Raw genomic sequence first — 21330 nt, 5'->3', positions numbered from 1 at the left:
TTAGCATATCAGTATAGCAAAGTCCTGGATGTCTGGTTGAACCAGACTGTACAGCAGTCTTCATGTTGTCTAAAAAACGTGGAGAAATTAATGCAGTGAAATAAAAGAAAATCCAGCACTGGATCTTCAGCTGAAGAGTAGTATACAAATTTAGTAAATAATAATGATGATGATGATAGGCCACAAAATACTATGGCTGAATGATTTTATGAACAGTCAAGAAACCAGAAGTAGAGTTACAGAGGTTCATACTTTACTTGTGGAAATTTGCAATGTCCCCATTTATTCCAGCATTGTTAGGATTTAAAGCTTCATACCATTACATATATTTATGTGCAATATGAATTGAATGGGATTTGCCACCACTCATAAAGAAAGCCAAATGGAAAATTACCAGTACCTGTAAATAATAAGATTTTGCATTTTATATTCTTGGTTTTATAGACTGTTTTTTTTAAAAAAAGATAAATAAAGTGAATACTTTCTAATGCAAATAATCCATTAAAATGATAGATACAAAGAAAGAAAACGGGATAGATAATTTCTTACCGGACTTTTCCTCTATAGAATGCATTAACAAATGGAGAAAAGGGAGGGAGAATAAGCATTTTCTAAAAACATAAGCATTTATGCATAGAATATCACTCTCCATGAAATATCCCAGTCTCCTGTCCAAGCAGGTCTGCTCAGTAGTAAAATGGGATTTATTTCCATGAAACGTACTTATAGGAAAGTATGCTTAGGATTCCATTACAAGCAAACTAACAAATTCTGAAATGCCTAAAAGGTTATCATATACAAAATAGAGTAAATACTCATATAGAAGTGTAAACAAATAATGTAAGTGCAGTCTGATCCCAGCTTATGCATACTCACTCAGAAATATGTTTCACTGAGATAAATGACATTTACCCCCCAAATAAGAGTGCATACAATTGCAGTCTTACATTGTAAATGCCCAGTTACACATTGCTGGTACACCAAATAAAGAGAAACTCTATTTTCAAACCCCACAATCAATTTTCCATTAACATATGTATATGGCAGTAAACTGAGTATCCTGATGGGCTTTAAAAGCTGTACCCTTTCAAAAAGTGAGGACTTGTTTTTATTCTCTCCATAACAGGCATTTGCAACAATTTTGGCTTCTTACTTTCGTGAAAAGCTATTTGACTTGAAAACAAACTTTCAGTGTTATATTACTGTTATGATGGTGATGTTACAGGTGTTTTGTATACAACCAAATACTGCTACATTCTTCTGGCAGTTATTTGAGACATCATTCTGGTAGTTATCTTGAGAACAGAAGTAGTCAGGAAAATGCCAATCATTATCCTGGCTTCCATTATCAGATTTACTTTAGCTAATAAGGATAATAAAATAAACCATTTCCAGAAAATAGGGATGATAGATGTGATCCACTAAGTAACTGAAGATACATGCATTCTCTTCTGCCTAAGCAGGCTAGTACTATCACCCCCACCCTATTTAAATGAGTAGAAAACTTGTGGGTTATACATTTAGAATAATGAGCTTCCTTTTGTAATCCAATAAGAGACCTATTACAACTCAACAGAAGCCTCTGAGTAGTTCCTCCATCAAATACTACAGAAGAAACCTCTCACTAAGCCTCAGTTTCAATCAAAAATTATTTGTTTGCCATCTGCTTAAGGAATGGAATAAAGCAAGATTCACAAGACAGGTTCTTGTTGTGAAAAAACAAATTCTTACTGTGGGCTGCTGTTCTCAGAGGATGCTGAAGGTTATTTGGGAGGGGGGCATCTCCCCTGCAGCCAGCAAACAGAGCAAAATTATGGCCTTTCCATACTCCCCAGAACAAGACTGGAATTGATTGGGGAGCTGAATAAACAAAGAAATATTCCTCTAAAACCTCCTTTACCTGGACCCTGACCTGGGAAAAGGTTACATAAGAAAAGCCTCCTTGTCTGGGTGTTCCCCAGTTTAGGAGCTGACATAATAAATGAACAGGCACATACAACAGCTCCACTGCTTTCTTGGGGAGGAAATGCAGCTTGTTTGCCAGCCTAAGCCAGCCCTTAGTTGGGCTTACCCACTCTGTCTTCAAAGCCTTAGGCAGGTGCAATGCCTAAGGAGGACCCCATAGGCATGGCTAAGGGGGGCAGCTGCCCCTCTAGATGAAGTAAATCAATAAAAATACTTAACTGAGGTTCTGCCCCCCCCCAGCATGAAGCCTGCCCCTGCTAACATAAATCCTGGCTACGCCCAGGGAGGATCCTGTGGGAAGGCGATTCTTGCTCCCTTCTGGGTGGCTTCTGCGATGTTCACCAAAAGCACCAGGAAAACTTCCAAAGGAAACAGCAGGGCAGGCTGCTTTCTGTCTTACTCCTAAAGTCTTTCCCCCTCTGCCACTTCCTGTATTTGGGGATTCAGACCCTGCCTCATATAGCTACGTGGCATGGCTAGGAATGAACCCCAGGGTCAATGGGAACATGCTGGCTTAGCTTTGCGCACTGGCAGTATCATAGCCAATGAGGGGAATGTGTTGGCTTGCTTCTTTTGGGGGTTGTCATCCCTCCCCCACCAAAGAGAGGAGGTGCCTCTTTGGAACCCATGGGCTGCACGCTTGTGGGAAGTACAAGAGCTCTGGAAGAGCTTCTAGAGGAGGAACCAGAATGGTCCCTGAAGCTCCTATTTCCTCTTGTCCTAAGACTGGCCCTGGGACCTGCCCTTCCACCCCGTGCCATAGACCTCAGGAAGTATTCTCTTTGCTACCTCAATCCTCCAATGTGCTGCTCCATTAAGCATGCATGCTTGCTATGGCCATGCAAGAAAGTTCTATAAGATAAGAGTTCTGTGATGGGTTCCACACGCAGCCACATACCCTGTGGGTCAGGGATGTCAAAGCAGTGCCCCATGGTAGATCATGTGGAGCACCCAGCCTCCTTCTGCCTGTCATCCATCAGCATCAAGAGATTCTGGTACACACCTACCCAACTCAGATCGCTACCCTCACCCTTGGAGCCACAACCCGACTGCCAAGCCTAGGATGTGTTGGTAGGAAGGGGGAGCGGATATCTGGAGGCAGCAACCAAAGGAATAAAGGGATTTCTACCACCTCCCACCCCAAAGGAAGAAGGAACCATTTCGGCTCTTAGGAGCTTCAACCAAGCACCACCTGGAGGCTTGGCAGGTAAAGCCAGTCTGATAAGTGCATGGAAGTCCCTCCTATATAAGGAAAGAAATTTGGTTCTGCTTTTCAGCTCTAGAGCAGGTGCCTCCCTGAAGGTACTTAACACCTTATGGGATCCTCTAATGAATATGCAATTCATATTCCAAAAGAGGTTTGGTTTATTTCTGATAACAACTTCTCATTTGTCTCTTATCTGGACTCCTGGTTGTCCTCCTTATTCTATTTATTTTGAGACACTGCAATATCCAGCAAATGCTACTCGCTCCCAAGTGCCTCAATCCTGTTTGATGCTTCGGTGTTTGAGCAGATGGCCATTGGCTAAAGCAGGTTACAGGGCAGAGCAAAGCACTGCTAAGTCTATTAGCTTAATTGACATGGAGGAAGAAGTAACTATATATCAAAAAAAGAAAAGAAAAAAGAAACACACTAAAAAAAGAAGAGAAAAAGAAAAGTCCTATCGGTGAAGGTGAACCCTCCCTGCTGCTTGTCTTGTGCCTCACTACTCCATCCACTTTTCTTCTTTCCTGGCTCCAATGCTAGAAATGACTCAGGAGCAGACAAAAGTGCCAAGAGAAATTAACTGCGGAGATGTGAGTTACAGGGAAAGACCATCCCATCCCTAGCTTTACTTTGTGAACAGGGGCAGGCACATGAAAAGAACATAGGTGCTACCGTCACATATAACTGAATAGTGCAATTTATCTGGTGGTGGGAGATACCAACACTGTGCTGGGAGTCTCCACCTCTAGCATGTTTCAACATCTGAAGTAAGTGTATGTGCTTAGTGATGTCTCTACACAATCCGAAACCCGGCCTTTGAAGGATTCCTGGTCATATAAAGAGGTCCGTACACATGCACAAATGCCATGTGCATCAGGTTCACTTTAGTACCTCTAAATGAACATGTGAAAGTTGGGGTAGAGTCTGCCATGATGATGCCCCCACCATGCTTGTTCTGCCTTGTTAGAATACCTCTGAGGATCTAGGCTAAGGAGAAGCAGGTGGAATGAATGTAAGGTCAGGCTAACTTGGCTTTGCTGAATAAAAAGGTCAAACAGAAGGTATTCTAGGCCTAGAGAACAGGATGACAGGACAGAATGGAAGAAAGGAGCCCAAAAGAGGGTGTAAGAGGGACAGTGAAACCCTACACAAAAGGGCAACACTTGCAGGCCTGGACAATGTATGCCAGAGCTCCTTGGAGCCCTATAGACACAATAATAAATAAAAGAAATTTTTGAAAGAATTGCCAATCATATCTGGAGTTTCCACCCTGCTTGACTTTTGTTAGTGTTTTGAAATTTAAAGAAAGACCCCTTGACAATAAAAGTTAAAAATGAAGCTGCAATCGCCTATCCTGTTGCTTTCTTGACCACCTTCATCCTTATCAGGTACAGCAGAAACAATAATTGAGTAACTAAAGTAACTGCTCCACACAATCGTCTTTGCTCCTACCTCATCTCTTCTTAGCTAATGGATATCCTCAAGCACACCGTCCTCTGCCTCTTATAAAAGCTTAAAGGAGCAGAGTAGTCAGCCATGTCCTCTATATACCACCCTAGGTGCCTTATGGGTGAAATATAAAGACTTTATGAGGATGCTGGCATTTACCCTTTAGCCAATAATAGGATGTGGAAAACAAATATACAATGCTTTCACACACTAGATGGAATCCAACTATTGTGAACCAAGTGTTGTGTTAGAAAACAAGGCATCACTTCTATTGATCAGAGTACAGTCTTTTGAATTAAACACCCCAAATATCTTATTTAATTTACTGCTTTTAAATACAGATAGGTAGCCGTGTTGGTCTGCCATAGTCAAAACAAAATAAAAAAATTCCTTCCAGTAGCACCTTAAAGACCAACTAAGTTAGTTCTTGTGTGTATCTGAAGAAGTGTGCATGCACAAGAACTAACTTAGTTGGTCTTTAAGGTGCTACTGGAAGGAATTTTTTTATTTTGTTTTGCTTTTAAATATAACAGCATGAAGTGCTGCTGTCTTAGAAAAGAATGTAAAGCAATGCAATTTCCTTGGTATATATTCTGTCCTTATTAAAAGTGTGTAGTTACAGAGCAATTTAGTTCAGTTATTCTTATTAGCATCCTGCTCTCCATAAAGAGCATTACTGCTTTACATGCCAAGCTTCCTTAAGACGTACAACATCAGTAGATCAGGAAGCTGCATTTTCTGCACTGCAACAAAGCCATCATTCTGATTTACTGTTCCCACATCTTCCACAGCCCAGGAAATGAGTGTCACAAATCAACTCTTGAACCTGGCTTCCATATACAACAATATAATGCACTGTTGTCTTGCCTCCAAGCCCAGCTGCAACAGCCTGGTGACTGCATAATGACTGCAAAGCTCACTTGCTAGAATAAAGACCTACCGCCACAGCACATAAGCAAAAAACAGAATGCAACAGCAAATTTAAAAACAACGTAAATGTGATCCCAGCAGTATTGTTAAAACACGTTATGTGGTTTAATTTAGTACAACTTCAGGGTTTATTTGCTTTGGTTTACAAGGTTGAGACCAACAAATAAATAAACAAAAGTTGACATTGACACCTACTTCCTATTATGTAGCTAGTTCCATATTATTAAAACTTAAGTATCAGATGAAAATGCAATTGCTAAAAGTCAATCAACATTGGAAAACTTTATTTGATTGCAAATTAAAAACAGCTAATGATAATTCATTTTGTTCCATTGTAAACTGAAAAGCTTTTAAGCAATTATGTACCCACAGAACACTATTACTTAGAACAGCAATTAATTATAGATATATGTTAATATTAGCAGTGACGAGGGATCAGTTAGGGGCGTTCTCCAGTTTTTCTGTTGCCAGGATATATTCTGGCATGGCTTTCTCCCAAGAATGTCAGGAATAGTACTTCTGTGAGGGTACTGAAAAGTCCTGAAGCACTGTTCACCTCTCATAACTATAAAACCCTGGGTTCCTTGCAAAGGGGAAAATGGGATATTTGCAATGTAGGTATGAATTAGTAACATGTAAGTAAGTCTTACATTTACATTTTGTTTGTGTGCCCCTCTGACAGCAGTCTACCCTTGATTTTTAGAACAATGGTAGACTGGATAGAAAACAAAACTAAGGATTTAGAAGTGATCCAAGAGTATTATCTCTAGCATTTCTTGTCACTAAAGCAGCATCCCATTTTCCAAAAATAAGTTGATTGTTGCAGCACTTTCAACCTAAGTGGGTTTTCCCTAGCAAGCTACAAAATTCAGCCTTCTGCAGGTGCTGTGTGTTCAGCAGCGCCTCCGGTGACAAGGTTATACAAAAGCTTTGAGAGAAAGTATTGCAATGTATTTATAAGTTTGTGTATGTGATAAGTCTGTTCTACTCAACAATGCCAGGCCCCTGGCCCTCAATGCAAAATCATTTATCAAAATTAGAAAATCTGTTTTAGCAGGAAAAGATAACCTATCCTCTTCCCCTCCCCCCCAAACATGCTCTCTAAATTGAACAAAATTATATAGATTTGATTCAGCTGTCATATATGCTTGTCCTCACTTTAGATTAAAATTTCCAGATGATAGAAGCAGAGGTAGCTAATCTGACATCCTCTAGATGTTGTTAGAATAGAGCTCCCATCATTCCTGACCATTGGCTATGGGGCTGATGGGAATCGTAGTCCAATAACACATTGGCTACTTTGGATTTAGAGTAAAATTTTAGAGAAAGCATATGGGTTCATGTACAAGCACACAAAACAGTGACTTCTGAGATTTTACTTTCACATTTTTTTTATTCCACAGTCCTCAAAACTCACAAGCAATACTGTTGGACTATGGCCCCACACATAACACAATTTTTAAAAGGCATTGTTGCCTAACCTCCTTAACAAGGGAGCCTACAACTCCCCCCCCCCTCAAATCTGAACAGTTTAGGGGGGTGAGTAGGATTTTTTTTTTTGCAAAGCTTCAAGACATTGCATGCTAACAAGACAAGTCAGACGAGACTTTAAAGAGACAGAGCCCACACTGAAATATACAAACTGCTGCTTGCCCTGAAAGGGGTTCAGTCTCCATCCCTGCTCCTTTGCTTTCCTATGAGTTCTGGAATCTCCAGTGGGAAATGGATACTGTACAAGTAATTTCCACAAGGGAGAAGGTCCTCCAAAGCCTTTATCTCCAAGCTCTCTCTCATGGCTGGCAACCTCTTTTTATTTCACTTCAATAAATTATTTTATTATTTAAAACACGGCTGTGGCTCCGATCTGGTGGAACGCTCTGTCACAAGAGACTAGGGCCCTGCGGGACTTGACATCTTTCCACAGGGCCTGCAAGACAGAGCTGTTCCACCAGGCCTTTGGCCAGGGCACAGCCTGACTCCCTCCTTCGGCAATCTTTGCAGAGCTCTGGCCCAATGGTTGCCATTGGTTTGAGTTGAATTAATTTTATAATGAATGATTTTAGAGTGTTGTGTTGTTTTGTACTGTTGTACTGTTTTATTGTTGTTAGCCACCCTGAGCCCAGCTTCGACTGGGGAGGGCGGGATATAAATAAAATTTATTATTATTATTATTATTATTATTATTATTATTATTATTATTATTATTTCTTACTTGCTGTCATTGGATACACAAGGACTAGTAGCTTACCACAGCTCTGTTCTTTACGACAAACACTTTTGTTGTGCTCACACTTCATATCTCCACTTATACATTTAAAACATTTTACAGTGTAATCCTATGCATGCTTAATGAGGTCTCCCTGTGTTCAGTGGGGCTTTCTCCCCGGAAAGTGTTACAGGAGTGCAAGTCCTGCTTGTGTGCAAAATTTTCAGATGGAAATAGTATGTGGGGAAAGTGCTAAAAAAGTACCTCTCCCTCTGTGCCAGTCTTTCCTTTCAAATTGCAGCCTTGTATTCTGTTGGGGGTGGGGGAATCCTCCAGATCACAGAACTACTTGCCATGGCTTCTCCTTCTCCAAGGGGCAAAACAATAGCATCTTCATTCATTCTCTGCTGCCCCTTATGACATAACAATCCAGACTATTTCCAATAAATTAGATTCTGACTTTACATGGAATCTTACGTTGCCAAATTACAGCTTTACACCTTTAAGCATACATAATGGCTGGCTTTCAAGTCTCAGAGGGTGGCTCAGCATAAAGCATAGGAGGGGGTCTACTTCCCCTAAAAAAAGATCAAGGACCTCTCCTGAGCTCACAAAATCAATATATGGCTATCTGGCTTGTGGGCATTATAATTAAAGTGTACCAACAAAAATGTGACCCTATTTTTAACAAGTAAAGTCATCTATAATTAGTAATGTATTATTTTTTGTTAAAGTGCTGCAAATGTTTTTTCTTTTGGCATGGATCAAAATAGCCGTGCCCTTCACTGATATGAGAAACATTAGGCTTACTGAAATGTACTTGGCATGCACAGAAAGTTGCGAGTGCAGTTCAGCAATATACTTAAAAAAGCAACCTGTCAACATGCAGAACACATTTTTCAACACATACTGAACCAAAAATAGTTTCTAAAAAGCCTTGCCATTGTGTGATAAAACTAAGATTTGTTATAATAAAAATGCTAATTCAAGGAACAAATACAACAAGAAAGCTAAGCAAAATTAATTTTTGAAAACTAATCAATCACCATATTAAAAAAAGAGTTTTGCTTACCACTAGAGATGGCGAAAGTGCAATGTTGCCTATAGAGGCTTTCAGTTCATCAACGGTTGCCGCACTCTTAAGAACATCTTTAGACTGCAAGGGCTTAATCTTAATGTTGAATTTCTTGTGTGCCTCCTCTTCCTCTTCAGATTCACTTGAGGAATAAAAGTGCTTTCCTTTGGTAGGTAGATCACAGTTAAAGAGAAATGTTGTTGAATCACAAAATATAACTTTTGGAACTGATTGGCATGGGCCAACAATGATAAAAACAGATCTACAAATTCCAGAGAGTAACAGCAACCAGCAGCAGCAGCACCGTAAGATATGAGATGGTTAATATTGCGGAAGGCAAACTATAATGCTATTGGGCCCAAGCCATTTAGGATTTTGTACACTAGTATTAACATCTTGAATCGGGCCTAGCAGCTCAGCATTTTCAGGACCAGAATCCTACCAGTAGCTGCAACTTCCAAGCTGTCTCCAAGTGCAGCCCTACACACAGCAGGGTGCAGTAATCCAAATGGGAGATCAGTGCAGCATGCTTAGCCCAAGCTATTCTTGTCCAGGAATAGCCACAGCTTGTGGACTAGCCTAAGCTGGGCATTAGCACTTCTAGAGGCCACAAGGGCCACTGGAGCCTCTAACACAGGCAACTTGCAACCTGCACACATTTAACTTGTGCGTATTCAGCTTTACATGTTTGGCTAAAGTAAAATAAAATAAAAGGGGTGGAAAGGAAGTGGGGTTCCAGGAAAAATGATTTTGGCAATCCCATCTGCCACTGAACCCAATGTGTTTTGACTATATGCAATTTTGGCTTTACACTTGATCACCAGAACGTAACCCCTGTGTAAGTTGATTCTGGATCAGCAAGTACTCCCAGACTACGAACCTGTACCTTCAGAGTAAGTGCAACCCTTTCAGAACAGGTCATCCACCTAATTCCTGGACATAAGATTGGTCCATCCACAATACCTCCATCAGGATCAATTTCAGTTTCTTGGTCCCTACCCAGACCATCACTGCCTTCAACACCAGGCATGAGTGTTGGCTCCTTTTTTCTTTTTATAATGATTGCTTAAAATTAAATTTTACTTATGGCCACTATCTTTTCATTCATAAAGCCTCTTGAACATTTTGGGCTCCTTTGGGAGGAGGGGTGGGATATACATTTGATAAATATATAAAATAAAATAAACTTGAGATGCTGATGTTTCAGGGGCATCCAGCGGTAGGGAGGATGGCAGCAGGTGGCCACACTTGAACAGAACCCACACTTGTTTCAGAGTTTGCAAACTCAGTTGTAAAACTGACCATGAAGGATATAGCCTGGTTCATCTGGTCTGATGCTGTATCCTTCTTCATCAAGCTCAGGTGAATTCTAGTGCAGCAAACATAGTGAAGCAATTAGAGTACTTGCAAAACATTAAGTAATCACTCTTTCTTTCCCCTCTCTCCCACCAATTTCATATTAATAAGAAGCACTTGTCCAATAAACTATTGGTATGTGCAGTGCTCTCTACGCTTAACTAAGAATAAAGAGTCTACCCAGGAACCTGTTTTCTCAGCCAGGCAGTCAAACAGTTGTGCTAACTGCTCTGATCTCTGTGCAGTAGGGGCAATGTGGGGTGAAAATATTAAATAGATAAGGAATATGTCTAATATAAGAAAATGGTTGCTTGGAAATATGGAAGACATCAAAGCATTATGTATGCAAACATTTGCACGAGGCCTCTTGCTAAAGAAGGGCTCATTTCCAGTGCCTGATAGAATTTTCTTCTTGCACCTTTGCCTTCTGGTTACTACTCTATAAAAGTGATGTCCTTGTATCAGAGATCAAATTGGCTCTCATTTAATAAAATAAAATCTAGCCTCCACTTTGGTTTACATGGCCATGACAACATTCATAACAGAACCAGCTGCTTATTTTCTGATGGTTTACAAAATTCCCGTGTTGCTTCCTTCTTCAAAAAACTCCAAAGTGATTTACAACTAAAATTAAAATACAGTAATAAATTGCATAATCATATAAAAACATAATCAGAATACAAGCATCCTATCACTGGTGCTCCCAAGAAAAACATCATGGACCATCATATGGAAAGTTGTCAAGCGACCAAGGACAATCAATGGGGACACATTCCCCCATCTCTCTGCTGACACAAGGTATAATACAAGATGGCCTCAGTGCCTAAACCAGGCCTAAACACAGAATGAAGTAGATCTAGAAAATCAGCTTCACCCAAGAGTGCCTGGAGACTAGAGCTGGTTGGTGCCCACCGACTCAAGAACCGGGCTCAGCAAAGGGACATTTGCAACCAGTCTATAGTTATACATAACTTTTGGGTCTAATGAATTTTATTAATGAGTAGTCTTGCTGGCTGTTTCGTGGGACTACTCCCTCTCTCAGAGAGGCATTAATTACCGTATTTTTTGCTCTATAAAACTCACTTTTTCCCTCCTAAAAAGTAAGGGGAAATGTGTGCGCGTCTTATGGAGCGAAAGCAGCCTGCACGGCTATCCCAGAAGCCAGAACAGCAAGAGGGATTGCTGCTTTCACTGTGCAGCAATCCCTCTTGCTGTTCTGGCTTCTGAGATTCAGATTTTTTTTTTTCTTGTTTTCCTCCTCCAAAAACTAGGTGCGTCTTGTGGTCTGGTGCGTCTTATAGAGCGAAAAATACAGTATCTTCTTGGGCTAGTTGGCCATCCCCTCCCTACTGGATGTTATCAGTCATAACATGTACAGGGGCAAGAACACCTACACCCTTCCAAGCAAATAATCCACATTCTCAAGCCTTATTAATTGAAACTCATCCATAAACATCTGACAAAATAGTGTTCTGGATACTCTTAGAAACTGGCCTGCTATAATAGCGAAATCTAGGTCTCTATGGATACAAGCAATCATATCCTCAACATGCCTTACAAATAATTCACAGCAGGCCATTGAGAGTTCCACCATATCCTTCAGACCAATATGTAAAAGCATCCTATAAAGCTCTGCTGGATGAGACACCAAGGATTATGGAGGCAGAGAAGTAATTTTTTACTGCCTTCACCAGCACAAAATAGGCTTTACAATGAGCACACACTTGCTTTCAACTGCATTCATTCCAATTCTTCCTCTACTTGCATTATAATCATATTCTAACCTGCTTTATTGCTCTCAACTCCAGGGTATACCATGGTACTACTTGGGCTCAGGCAAAGCCCTTAGGGGTGAACATAGGGCAAATCCTAAATTGCAAAGGTAGACCAGGACCTCAACCTCTCAGCAGAAAAAATACCCCCAAAGTCTCCTGGAAGCCAATTGGTTCCATCAGTCTTCGACAGCAGACCATTCTAATAGGCCCCCGTCTCTGCAGAAGAGAAAAGTAATTGACAATCTAAATCTCAACAGGAGGGGATCTGACCATGACAAGGAAATGCAGTTACAGTGAGACACAGCTGGTTGATAAAGCCAAAAAGGTAGTACCAGAAAGAGCAGTTTATTTGAACTATACTGTCTCTATATCAAATCTCATTTATTGAAGCATTTCCCAAAAAACAATGTCTGGAAAGAATGCATGACACATGTGTTAAAAAAATATATTGTAGCATACCACTCTATTTATAGATATTAATCATGCCAAATAATACTTCAACCCAAACACCCAGTCTCCTCAAACTGAGCATAGTAACTGTACTAAAAATAATAGTAATATTTTGATTATTTTACTTATAATGCATATATATATTATATATACTTGGTATACAAAGTGAAGAGAAAGAACTTCACACACACACACACACAGTTAGGGACTACAGTAATTTTGTTATATTACCAGATCAAGTCGTGTGATTTTAAAGGTGATCATTGTAAACAGGAACACACTTGAACTTTTAAATTCTTTTCAGCTAAAGCAAGCAAAAACTATTCCAAAAGAAATTTTAATTTCTTCTAATTAACTTGGACACCTTCCATACTAACAGCACGAAATCTGTCTGAAATGGTGCCCACCTTATTAGCATAATTGGTCTTTAACATTTTATTGGCTCTTTCCCATTCTTCCAAGGCAATTTTGCACAATCTAATTAACACGAAAAGATTAGAAGATATTCCAAAGTAGGGCTAGGGCATCCCTTTGAAGCAAGGGTGCTCAAATATGCAAACACTCCTTCTCAAATGACTGCGAGGAGAACCAAAGTGGTCTGTTCTGCTCACCCTCCCCTCCCCCCCCCAGGCTAGTCCCCCTTTCCACAAGGCTGTGTGGGGCTGACTGCTTTTTGCAGCCCAAGATCTTGCGTTCTGACAGCACTGCTAATGTCCATGTTCTGGGGCTGTAAAACCTAGAGCAGGCTTCCTCAACCTCGGCCCTCCAGATGTTTTTGGCCTATAGCTCCCATGTTCCCTAGTTAGCAGGACCAGTGGTCAGGGATGATGGGAATTGTAGTCTCAAAACATCTGGAGGGCTGAGGTTGAGGAAGCCTGACCTAGAACTTCAAGAAAGGTTTTTGCAGGACAAAAACCAAAGCTGTTGCTGATAATCCTCATGCCCCAAGGGCCTTTCAGAAGCAGGTTTGCTTTCTGCCCCACGCATGGTGCTTTCAGAGATGAAACATCTTTACATCTGCCTGGTTAAAATCATGGAGACCGTATTTCTGCTGATTTCAAGTAGGTATATTGAAAGACACTGCAGTTTAGACAATGGCAGGCAAACATTTTTATGTTTAGCATGTGCAAAAGCCCTCAAGCTTTTATGAGTACTAAAAGGAAGCAAAAACCTTTGAGCTGAACACAGGGATGTTTATGTATCTCTGTTCCAGAGTAAAGTGTAAACTCGCATCCACATCTATATGAATGCACTATTTTCCTTAAATAATTTAAATTGTTGCTGGTTTAATTCATTCAAATTACTCCAAGATCATATCCTTTTCTAGCTCTAGTTGCAATTCCCAAAACCAGCAGAGACTTAAACCTGAAACAGGTGTGACACAACTCTCAATTTTGCTAGGGGCTCCAAATTTGATGGCAATCTGCATGGTAATCTAGAAAAAGAAAGAAGCTGTAGTTTTCTCTTTTGTGCAAACTACATCACTACGGAGGGGAAACTACGTATTTTTTCATGTTCCATCTGTTTGTCAGAGGCAGAGTCTTAGCTCACTTGCATACAAGTTTGAAGAAGGTAAGAAACAGCAAGAGAACGACTGGTATTTCTAACCTTCTCCAAACTGCTGTGTAAGAAAAGGCACCACATCTTCCTTTAGCCTTCTGACAGGCGCAGGTGACAGGTGAGTGTGTAGTAAAACTGACATTTCATGCCTGCCTAGTTTGAATAAGATAGTGAGAGTGTTTCCTGGCAATCTAAAGCTTTGCAGAAGTGAGGAAAGACTCTTACCTCTCTTCTAAATTCTATGCATGTGCTGGAGGGCTTAGAAGGAAGGTGGACTCTTACTTGCTCAGCAGTTTGAAGGTCATAAATAAACTGTGAGAACAATATATTTCTACGTGGGCCAAATTTAAGATCCCAATTGGATAGCTGGGCAGCTGGACATGTCAGTGAAATCCTGAATATTCAAATATTGTTATCCGCTTTGTGCTGTGATTATGAGATGTACTAAAGTGTGAAAGAAGTAATCAAGAAACACAGTGAACACACACACACAAAAACAAACAGAGAGGCAAGTTCTCAGAAAATTCTTATAATAAGGAATGTTCTTGGGAAGGTATGAATGCCAGGTGATTACTCTTACTTACATATCTTTCCCAGTCAATCTCTGAATAAAACCCATTTGGAGCACCATTGGTTCTCTTCTGTAATACACAGTTAAAAATGATAAGTTTTATATTAAAAAGGGGAGAACAGCAACATGCACTAGTTTCTTAGAAGATATGACAAAGTCATGAGTTTTCAATTTGGGATGGTCTCTTAACTAAAGTGGGTTCTGGCTCCCTGCTAATCAATCTCTAGAAAGAGAATGCCAGCCTCTCAATCTTCTTTGAGAAAGTAATTTCCAGTGTTTGAACTCTTGAATTTTTCAAACCTGATAAGCCAGGAGCAGGAATTGCAAGGAGAGACCACCATGCTGGAAGATATTATGGCTTATGGGCAAGACAAATGAGGATAGAGCTGCAACTTGGTGGTAGAGCATGTGATTTGCATGCAGAAGGTCTCAGGTTCAACCTCTGGCATTGGTCAAGTAGCAAGACCTGAGAACCTGGACAGCAGCTACTAGTCAGATTATACAATACTGGATTAAATGGAAATTAATAATATGATCTGGTATATGGCAGCCCCCTATGTTACAAATACACTTGAACAGAAGTGATGAGCTAATTAAGCTGTCCTAAATTTAAATAAGTATTACTTTAATATGTTGTACTTCATTCCCGAAGCCTTCAAAACCAAAGCGGTCAGGTGATCAAATAGTGGGCCAGATTCAACTAATGAGTCCTGCTAGTGGAAATGAGCAGAAGGTCTTCCATGATCCCACTCCTCCCTCCCCGTGCAATCCTAAATTGGCTGGGGGGGATCAGGGAACCCCTCAAAACAGTGTACAGGGGTGTGGGGAGAGAAGAGGGTGATTGTTCTGTCTGGCAAGCTGAAATGCTTGTAGTGATGGAATGATCTCCTTAGAGCAATCCTGAATTCTTCCCATAGTCTTGAGCCATTTACAAAACCTGGAGAAGTATACAATACATAGCAGACTAATGAGGAGGAGGAAAGCTACAAAATAATCATATAGTTGTTCAGATATCAATCAAATATTTCATTTCAACCAGCTGTTACCTTCAACATTCAAGGAATGTCCTATAAAATATTCCATTTTTGCATGATACGTGTGAAATTATCCATGAAATTATCTACTTCCTAATGCATATTATGAACGCAGTCCTGTATTATTTATCTTATGAATGTAGTTTTCAAGGTGAGCCTGGCACACGAGGTAATCCATTTCTATTTCTAGTTACCTGTATCCATCACAAATGATCCAAATACTACTGAATATTAGGAAACCATAGTGAGTTCCTAAACATAATTAGACATCTATGGACACACAGAAACACATCAGAATCACAGGGGCAAAAACATATGTGGTTGGGCATCCTATGCAGAGCACCTGGAGTAAAAAAATACATTGAAGTAAGTGATGCATAAACAATGCCAAACATACATTTGTACATGCAAACTTTTTTTGGCCAGGCTTACACAATTTTCCAACCAACCCCCGGGAAGCTTTAAACCAATATTCATGTCCTTACCGAAACTGATTTTCCTCCTTCCTGTGCACACTCTGCTTTGTTATTGGAGGGTGGATCATGAGGATGAGGGCTGGGTGGCTGGAATGGATTTTGTTTTTTTATAGAAAAAGGGTTAAAGTATTGGGTGGTTTGGTTTTTTTAAACACATGAATCTACATGGAGTAAGCAAGCTCAGAATGCACTTTTCAAAGGCATTACTTGCCAAATGTAAATGCTGCTGTCAGCAGACTATTTTGGAACGTATGATAGGACTCTATTCAGCAGAAACTGGTTCTCTTATAACTGAGTGGCATGGACAATTATCTCTAATGTTAAATGTTTTCCCCTTATTTCCTTTGAGTAAGATGTTTACAAGACATAACGTTTTCATGCATTTCAGAACTATGTCCTCATACAATTCTGCAGAACATGCTTTATTTAATGTGGCAGCCATTGCAGTGGGCCTTTAGAGTCTTGTAATATAACTCAGCATTTCTTTTGTAACTGAACACACACCTACAAGAAGTGACTCAGTAAATGTTTTCATCCTGGTTTTGTGCAAGAAAAAGGTTAGCAGCGTTTTGGTATTAAGTAAGTCTTGAAGAGTTCTAGGGAATATGATCCTTCTCTAAGTGCCAGCTCTTTTCCTATTGATCATCACCTACAGTCTTTTATGACCTCTAGACTACAAAGTAATTAAAAAACAGGCCAATAACATGAACAGTTTTCAAGCATACTTTAAAATTCTGGTCATTTAGCTTCTTCTTCTTTATTAATCTGATTAAAAATTGCAAGCGCATAATTCCAAAGTCAGCATAAAAATAAGGCTACATTATACTAAATATAGCAGAATAAATTCTTCAGGTTCACAAAGTAAGCACCTTCTCTTAATCTTAACGTGAGAAGGGATTGTGTACAATTTTAAAGAGAATGTAATTTTTTTGTACTAAATGAGAAATGAAGTTAGCATCGTTCTCATAGCCTCCGAAAAGCAAAATGCTACATGAGGAACATCATCAACAAACGTAGAAGTGAAGGCCTTAAATGAAAAATCTTGGGAAAGCACTAGTGTGTCACAATGAACACACCGAGGTGGTGACGGTGCATGAACCAGCATGGACAGAGAGAGCCCCTTTATCATTCGTGGTCAACACCAAGGGGAAAAAAAGTTGCTCAGCAGCTCATTGCTTCTCAGCTTGCCTCATAGAGGATGAGAGTTACTAGGAGACCCCAGCGTCCCTCAGAGAGCTACAGTCCCAGAGTTCTATGGGAAGAGGGATTGTTAAGCCACTTTACAGGCAGGATTCAACTAACTAGTCCTGCTAATGGAAGCCCACACAAGGACTTCCACTAGTGCAATGGGGATTTCCCCCCTCTCCTCCTCCTGTGTGTTTCCAAACAGGCTCAGGGGTGTGTGTCAGGAGAACCCCTAGAATAGAGCTGGGGAGAGGGGGGTTGTGCCATCTGGCAAGCTGGAAAGATAGCCATGGCATTACACTCAATTCCTCCCTGGGAACTGTAGTTCTGTGAGGGGAATAGGATTCTACCAACAACTCAGCACCCTTTCCAAACCACAGTTCACAGGATTCTTGACCGTTTAAAGTGGTATGATACTGCTTTAAATGTATAGTGCAAATGTGGCCCATATCTGCAAAAAAAGCCAGTCCTCCTCTGCCTTCTGTTTATCACTTTGGTGTTAAATTTAAGTGGGTGGTGGTGAACAAGCGAGCAGATTGTATCTTGCACGGGGTTTCTGTGTTCACTTCCTCCCTTTGTAGACCAAGTATTTCCTCCATATCATATCATCCCTCTTCCAGCCCTACATTGGTGATGTGTTGGGGACAGGAATGAAGGAGAAAGACTGCTGAATATGTGCAGGCTGTTTCTATGAGCTGGAACCCCGCATGCTCAGGAATTCCAGCTCATGGGGGCATTAGGAAGACTTCTCCCCTTCAGAATTCCCTCAAACACATTGACGGTGTTGGGGAGGGCCAGCATGAGACAACCGGGGGGCATGTGGGGACTCTCTACATGATCTCAGGTATGTGAAGTGCCTGAAGGGGCAGTGCACCAGTTACTTCTTTAAGTGTGTAACACAGACGGGGACTGTGGGGTGGAATCAACGTGCAGGTTGGGAAAGTGAACAGCATTGTTTTTTCTTCTGCTGAACAGAGCCTTGGCTGAACCATTAAAAACAGTATAGAGTTCCAAATGTGGTCTGCTTTTTGAATCTTTAAGCTAAAAGCGCTTGACAAAGCACAATGGGGATGCAGAAGGATGTGTGGATGCAGGCTTTTTTCAATCTACAGCTGTGACCCTAAGCACATCTACTTGGACGTTCAGTTCTTCTGAAATCATTAATATTTACTTGCAAGTAAATATGTTTAGGATTAAGGATCTTGGGTCAGAAGTTTAAATAGACAGAAGTTGAAAGAAAGAAAAAATTATTAGGGCCTTTCCAGAAGACAAAAGCCCCGCCAACCCCTTGATGTTATTTATCAAGATACAATTGGGCTAGCCTCTATCCAGCACCACTAGTATGAGAAACCCCATTTAAAGTTGTATAGTTCTCTCATACCCATTCTTTCCCCCCTATGCATTTCTGCTGTATAGGGACAGATGCTCAGCCCTTAAAAAGTAAAAATAAAAACCTACAGGAGATGTGCACTCCTGTATTGGAGAAGGAACGGCATAGCCTTCTAAGAACCAAATAAATGGAAAAGGGGATTTGCAATAGAGCATTGCTGCAGGAGGAAGAAAAGAAAAAGCAGCCTTCGTTTGTTTTGCCACTGTTTGTGAAGATAAATGCTCCAACACCAGAAATATGAAGAAACATGATCACAGGCAGGGAAGTCAGCACTCATCACTAATGGCTCTATCTGTGGTCATGGCACTCATGCAATGCATCCTTGCAAAGCACTCGCGAAATAGCAAGGGACATGCTAAGTAGGGAAGAACCCAATTTCCCCACTGACATAGTACATGCTTGGACAATGCATATTCCAGACACAGATGCATTTTCTTTAAGGAAGACATCTGAATCAAGACCAATGAAACAGCAGCTCATTTATTACGCAAAATAATGATCATCTGGAAAGGCCCTTACTACTCCAATTCCTTTAATTTTAGGAGAGAAATGACATTGTTTATGGCTGGTAGTGTTTCCATTCCACTGCTGAAAATCTGGTGAAGACTAACAAATGCTCCAATTTTCCTTAGAGTCTTCACAAGATAAATTTAAATGGGAGTTTTAAAGTCAGGAATCAATAAAAAGTGAAGTAAAATCCATATCTGAGCCCAACATTCTTCATTGCAAACTTAAAGCCTAATAGCTGATGTGGTACATTTCCTTCTAAAGTCCAGTTCTAGCAGAGACAGAAAACCTAAAACCATAAATAAAAGCAACAGTAACTCAACAGCAACCCTTCTCCTATTTCTATTCTCTACAGGAAGGCGTCCTGAATTGTTATTTTTAACCAATATAAAATATTTGCAGGTATTAAATGTTTCTTCATCTTTCATGTAATTGTTTGTCTTTGTTCATTGTATTTATGACGATTATTAGAAAATTTATCTCACTTGATAATCATTTGACCAAAAAAGTTTTGAGAGAAGGGCCTTAGACAGTGCATATAAGCCAATGCACATCAGACAGTGTATCAACATTGATCATTTTAATATTATTAACTATATTAAAATAGAAATAGGGCAAAGGGTTCAAAATTGCTTATGACGATTCACAGGATGGGGAAAGCATTTTCCATTAGACACATCTAATTTAAAGTTAAGACTAAATCAATATGTAAATTCCTTTAAATACTTACAGTTCCATCCCTGTCTGGTGATCCTCTGTAAGAAAGCAAAAATATGTACCATTACTACAAAACATCAAACCTCCTGCATTAATTTTTTTGGAAATACTTTCCCCTCATCGTTTTAAAGGTTGGAGTTCTGCACTGCAAAACAATCAGCCAATATTGACTCTTTCACACATGAATCATATAAAGGGGGCATAGAAAGGGGCTGCAGGGCCATGCCACTATCCTCCACCTTGAAGCTATGCTGCTCTTCAAGCCTTCTGTGCCTCGGTCCCTCTAGACATCTTCATGCACAAACCTCCCACTTGTTCCAAAACCCTACGTGACTGTGGTCCCATAACATATGGAAATTTTTTGAACATAGGGCCTCTCTTGAATATTTTACTGTATTTTTGCTTTCTATGGAAGCCGCCCAGAGTGGCTGGGGAGGCCCAGCCAGATGGGCGGGGTATAAATAAATTATTATTATTATTATTATTATTATTATTATTATTATTATTATTTCCACACCTAACATACAGAAAGGTCGAAGGAGCTGCATGACCTCAGGGTTGGGGCAGTGAGGTAGCGCGACTGCTCCACTTATCCTATCATGCTCGGTTATGCAATTCACACATGAAGGGGACTTGAGTTGAGACACAATGTGGGACTGTTTTTTAATCAAATCGACATAGATTAGTTGACTTTGAACAGAAGAAGAGGCAGCCAATGAGGCAAACCACCACCACAGTCATGTCTACCTGCTGCCTCACCAGCTTTTCTAGGCCCTTTCTCCCCCTCACAGAGGTCACTGCAAGAAACTGCCCTGTGATGATGATGATGATGATGATGATGAATTTATTTATTTATACCCAGCCCATCTGGCTGGGTTTCCTGTGAGGAAAGAAGTATCACTCAATGAAGCAAACTGCTATTATATAGTCACTTTTCTTGAACAGCTCACTTAAAGACCACATGCATAATTTTTACTTTTTAAATGTTTTATCACTGGTTTTAATTTATCTTTGGAAGCCTGCTCGACTGAAGAGTAGAGTAAAAATACTTTAATAAATAATAAATCTTCTCTCATTAAACAAGGAACCCTGTCCTTGTCAGCTCCACTTCTGACCTTCAGAGTTCCTGTTCTGAGGTGGATTATGAGCATGTTCTGCTGAATGAGTTTATAACCTCCCTTCTGATCTTCGCAGTAAACTTACAAAAGTCAGAAATGGAGGAGCCAGGGTCAGGTACATAAGGCATAGGGGCTGGTATAAGCAACACCAAACCCTCTCCACATACTCTTAAGATGTAACCCAAAGAATGCTTCTCTCTCTTCCTCAAATTTCTGTCTATGAAATAAATAACAGCTTGCTGGCAGAAGGCTATTTGTCAGGCTGAACACAATGAAGATTGTGTGACATATATGAAGATATGTCCCTACACTTGGGGAAGGTTGGAATAGAGCTGACAACACAAGACCCCTACAGTTTC

General features: G+C 40.3%; 1 protein-coding gene across 16 annotated transcripts in view; it reads right to left on the bottom strand.

Moving 5' to 3' along the window:
• SGIP1 (SH3GL interacting endocytic adaptor 1) overlaps positions 1–21330 on the bottom strand; it is a 148360-nt gene that overhangs the window by 70527 nt on the left and 56503 nt on the right. For 13 of the 16 annotated variants that reach the window (XM_081867166.1, XM_081867168.1, XM_081867167.1 and 10 more), the window contains 5 exons: positions 19867–19891; positions 16064–16141; positions 14558–14614; positions 10135–10201; positions 8830–8996 (listed from right to left, as the gene is read on the bottom strand). In XM_081867166.1, coding sequence (XP_081723292.1) covers positions 8830–8996; positions 10135–10201; positions 14558–14614; positions 16064–16141; positions 19867–19891 — 394 coding nt within the window. The remainder of the gene's footprint in view (positions 1–8829; positions 8997–10134; positions 10202–14557; positions 14615–16063; positions 16142–19866; positions 19892–21330) is intronic. The other 3 variants (XM_081867157.1, XM_081867158.1, XM_081867164.1) reach the window with 1 other exon arrangement.

The sequence above is a fragment of the Podarcis erhardii genome, assembly GCF_964252035.2.
Source record: "Podarcis erhardii genome assembly, chromosome: 6".
NCBI classification, from domain to species: domain Eukaryota; kingdom Metazoa; phylum Chordata; class Lepidosauria; order Squamata; family Lacertidae; genus Podarcis; species Podarcis erhardii.
Note: the sequence above shows the minus strand (reverse complement) of the source record. Positions and strands in the feature narration are given on the sequence as shown.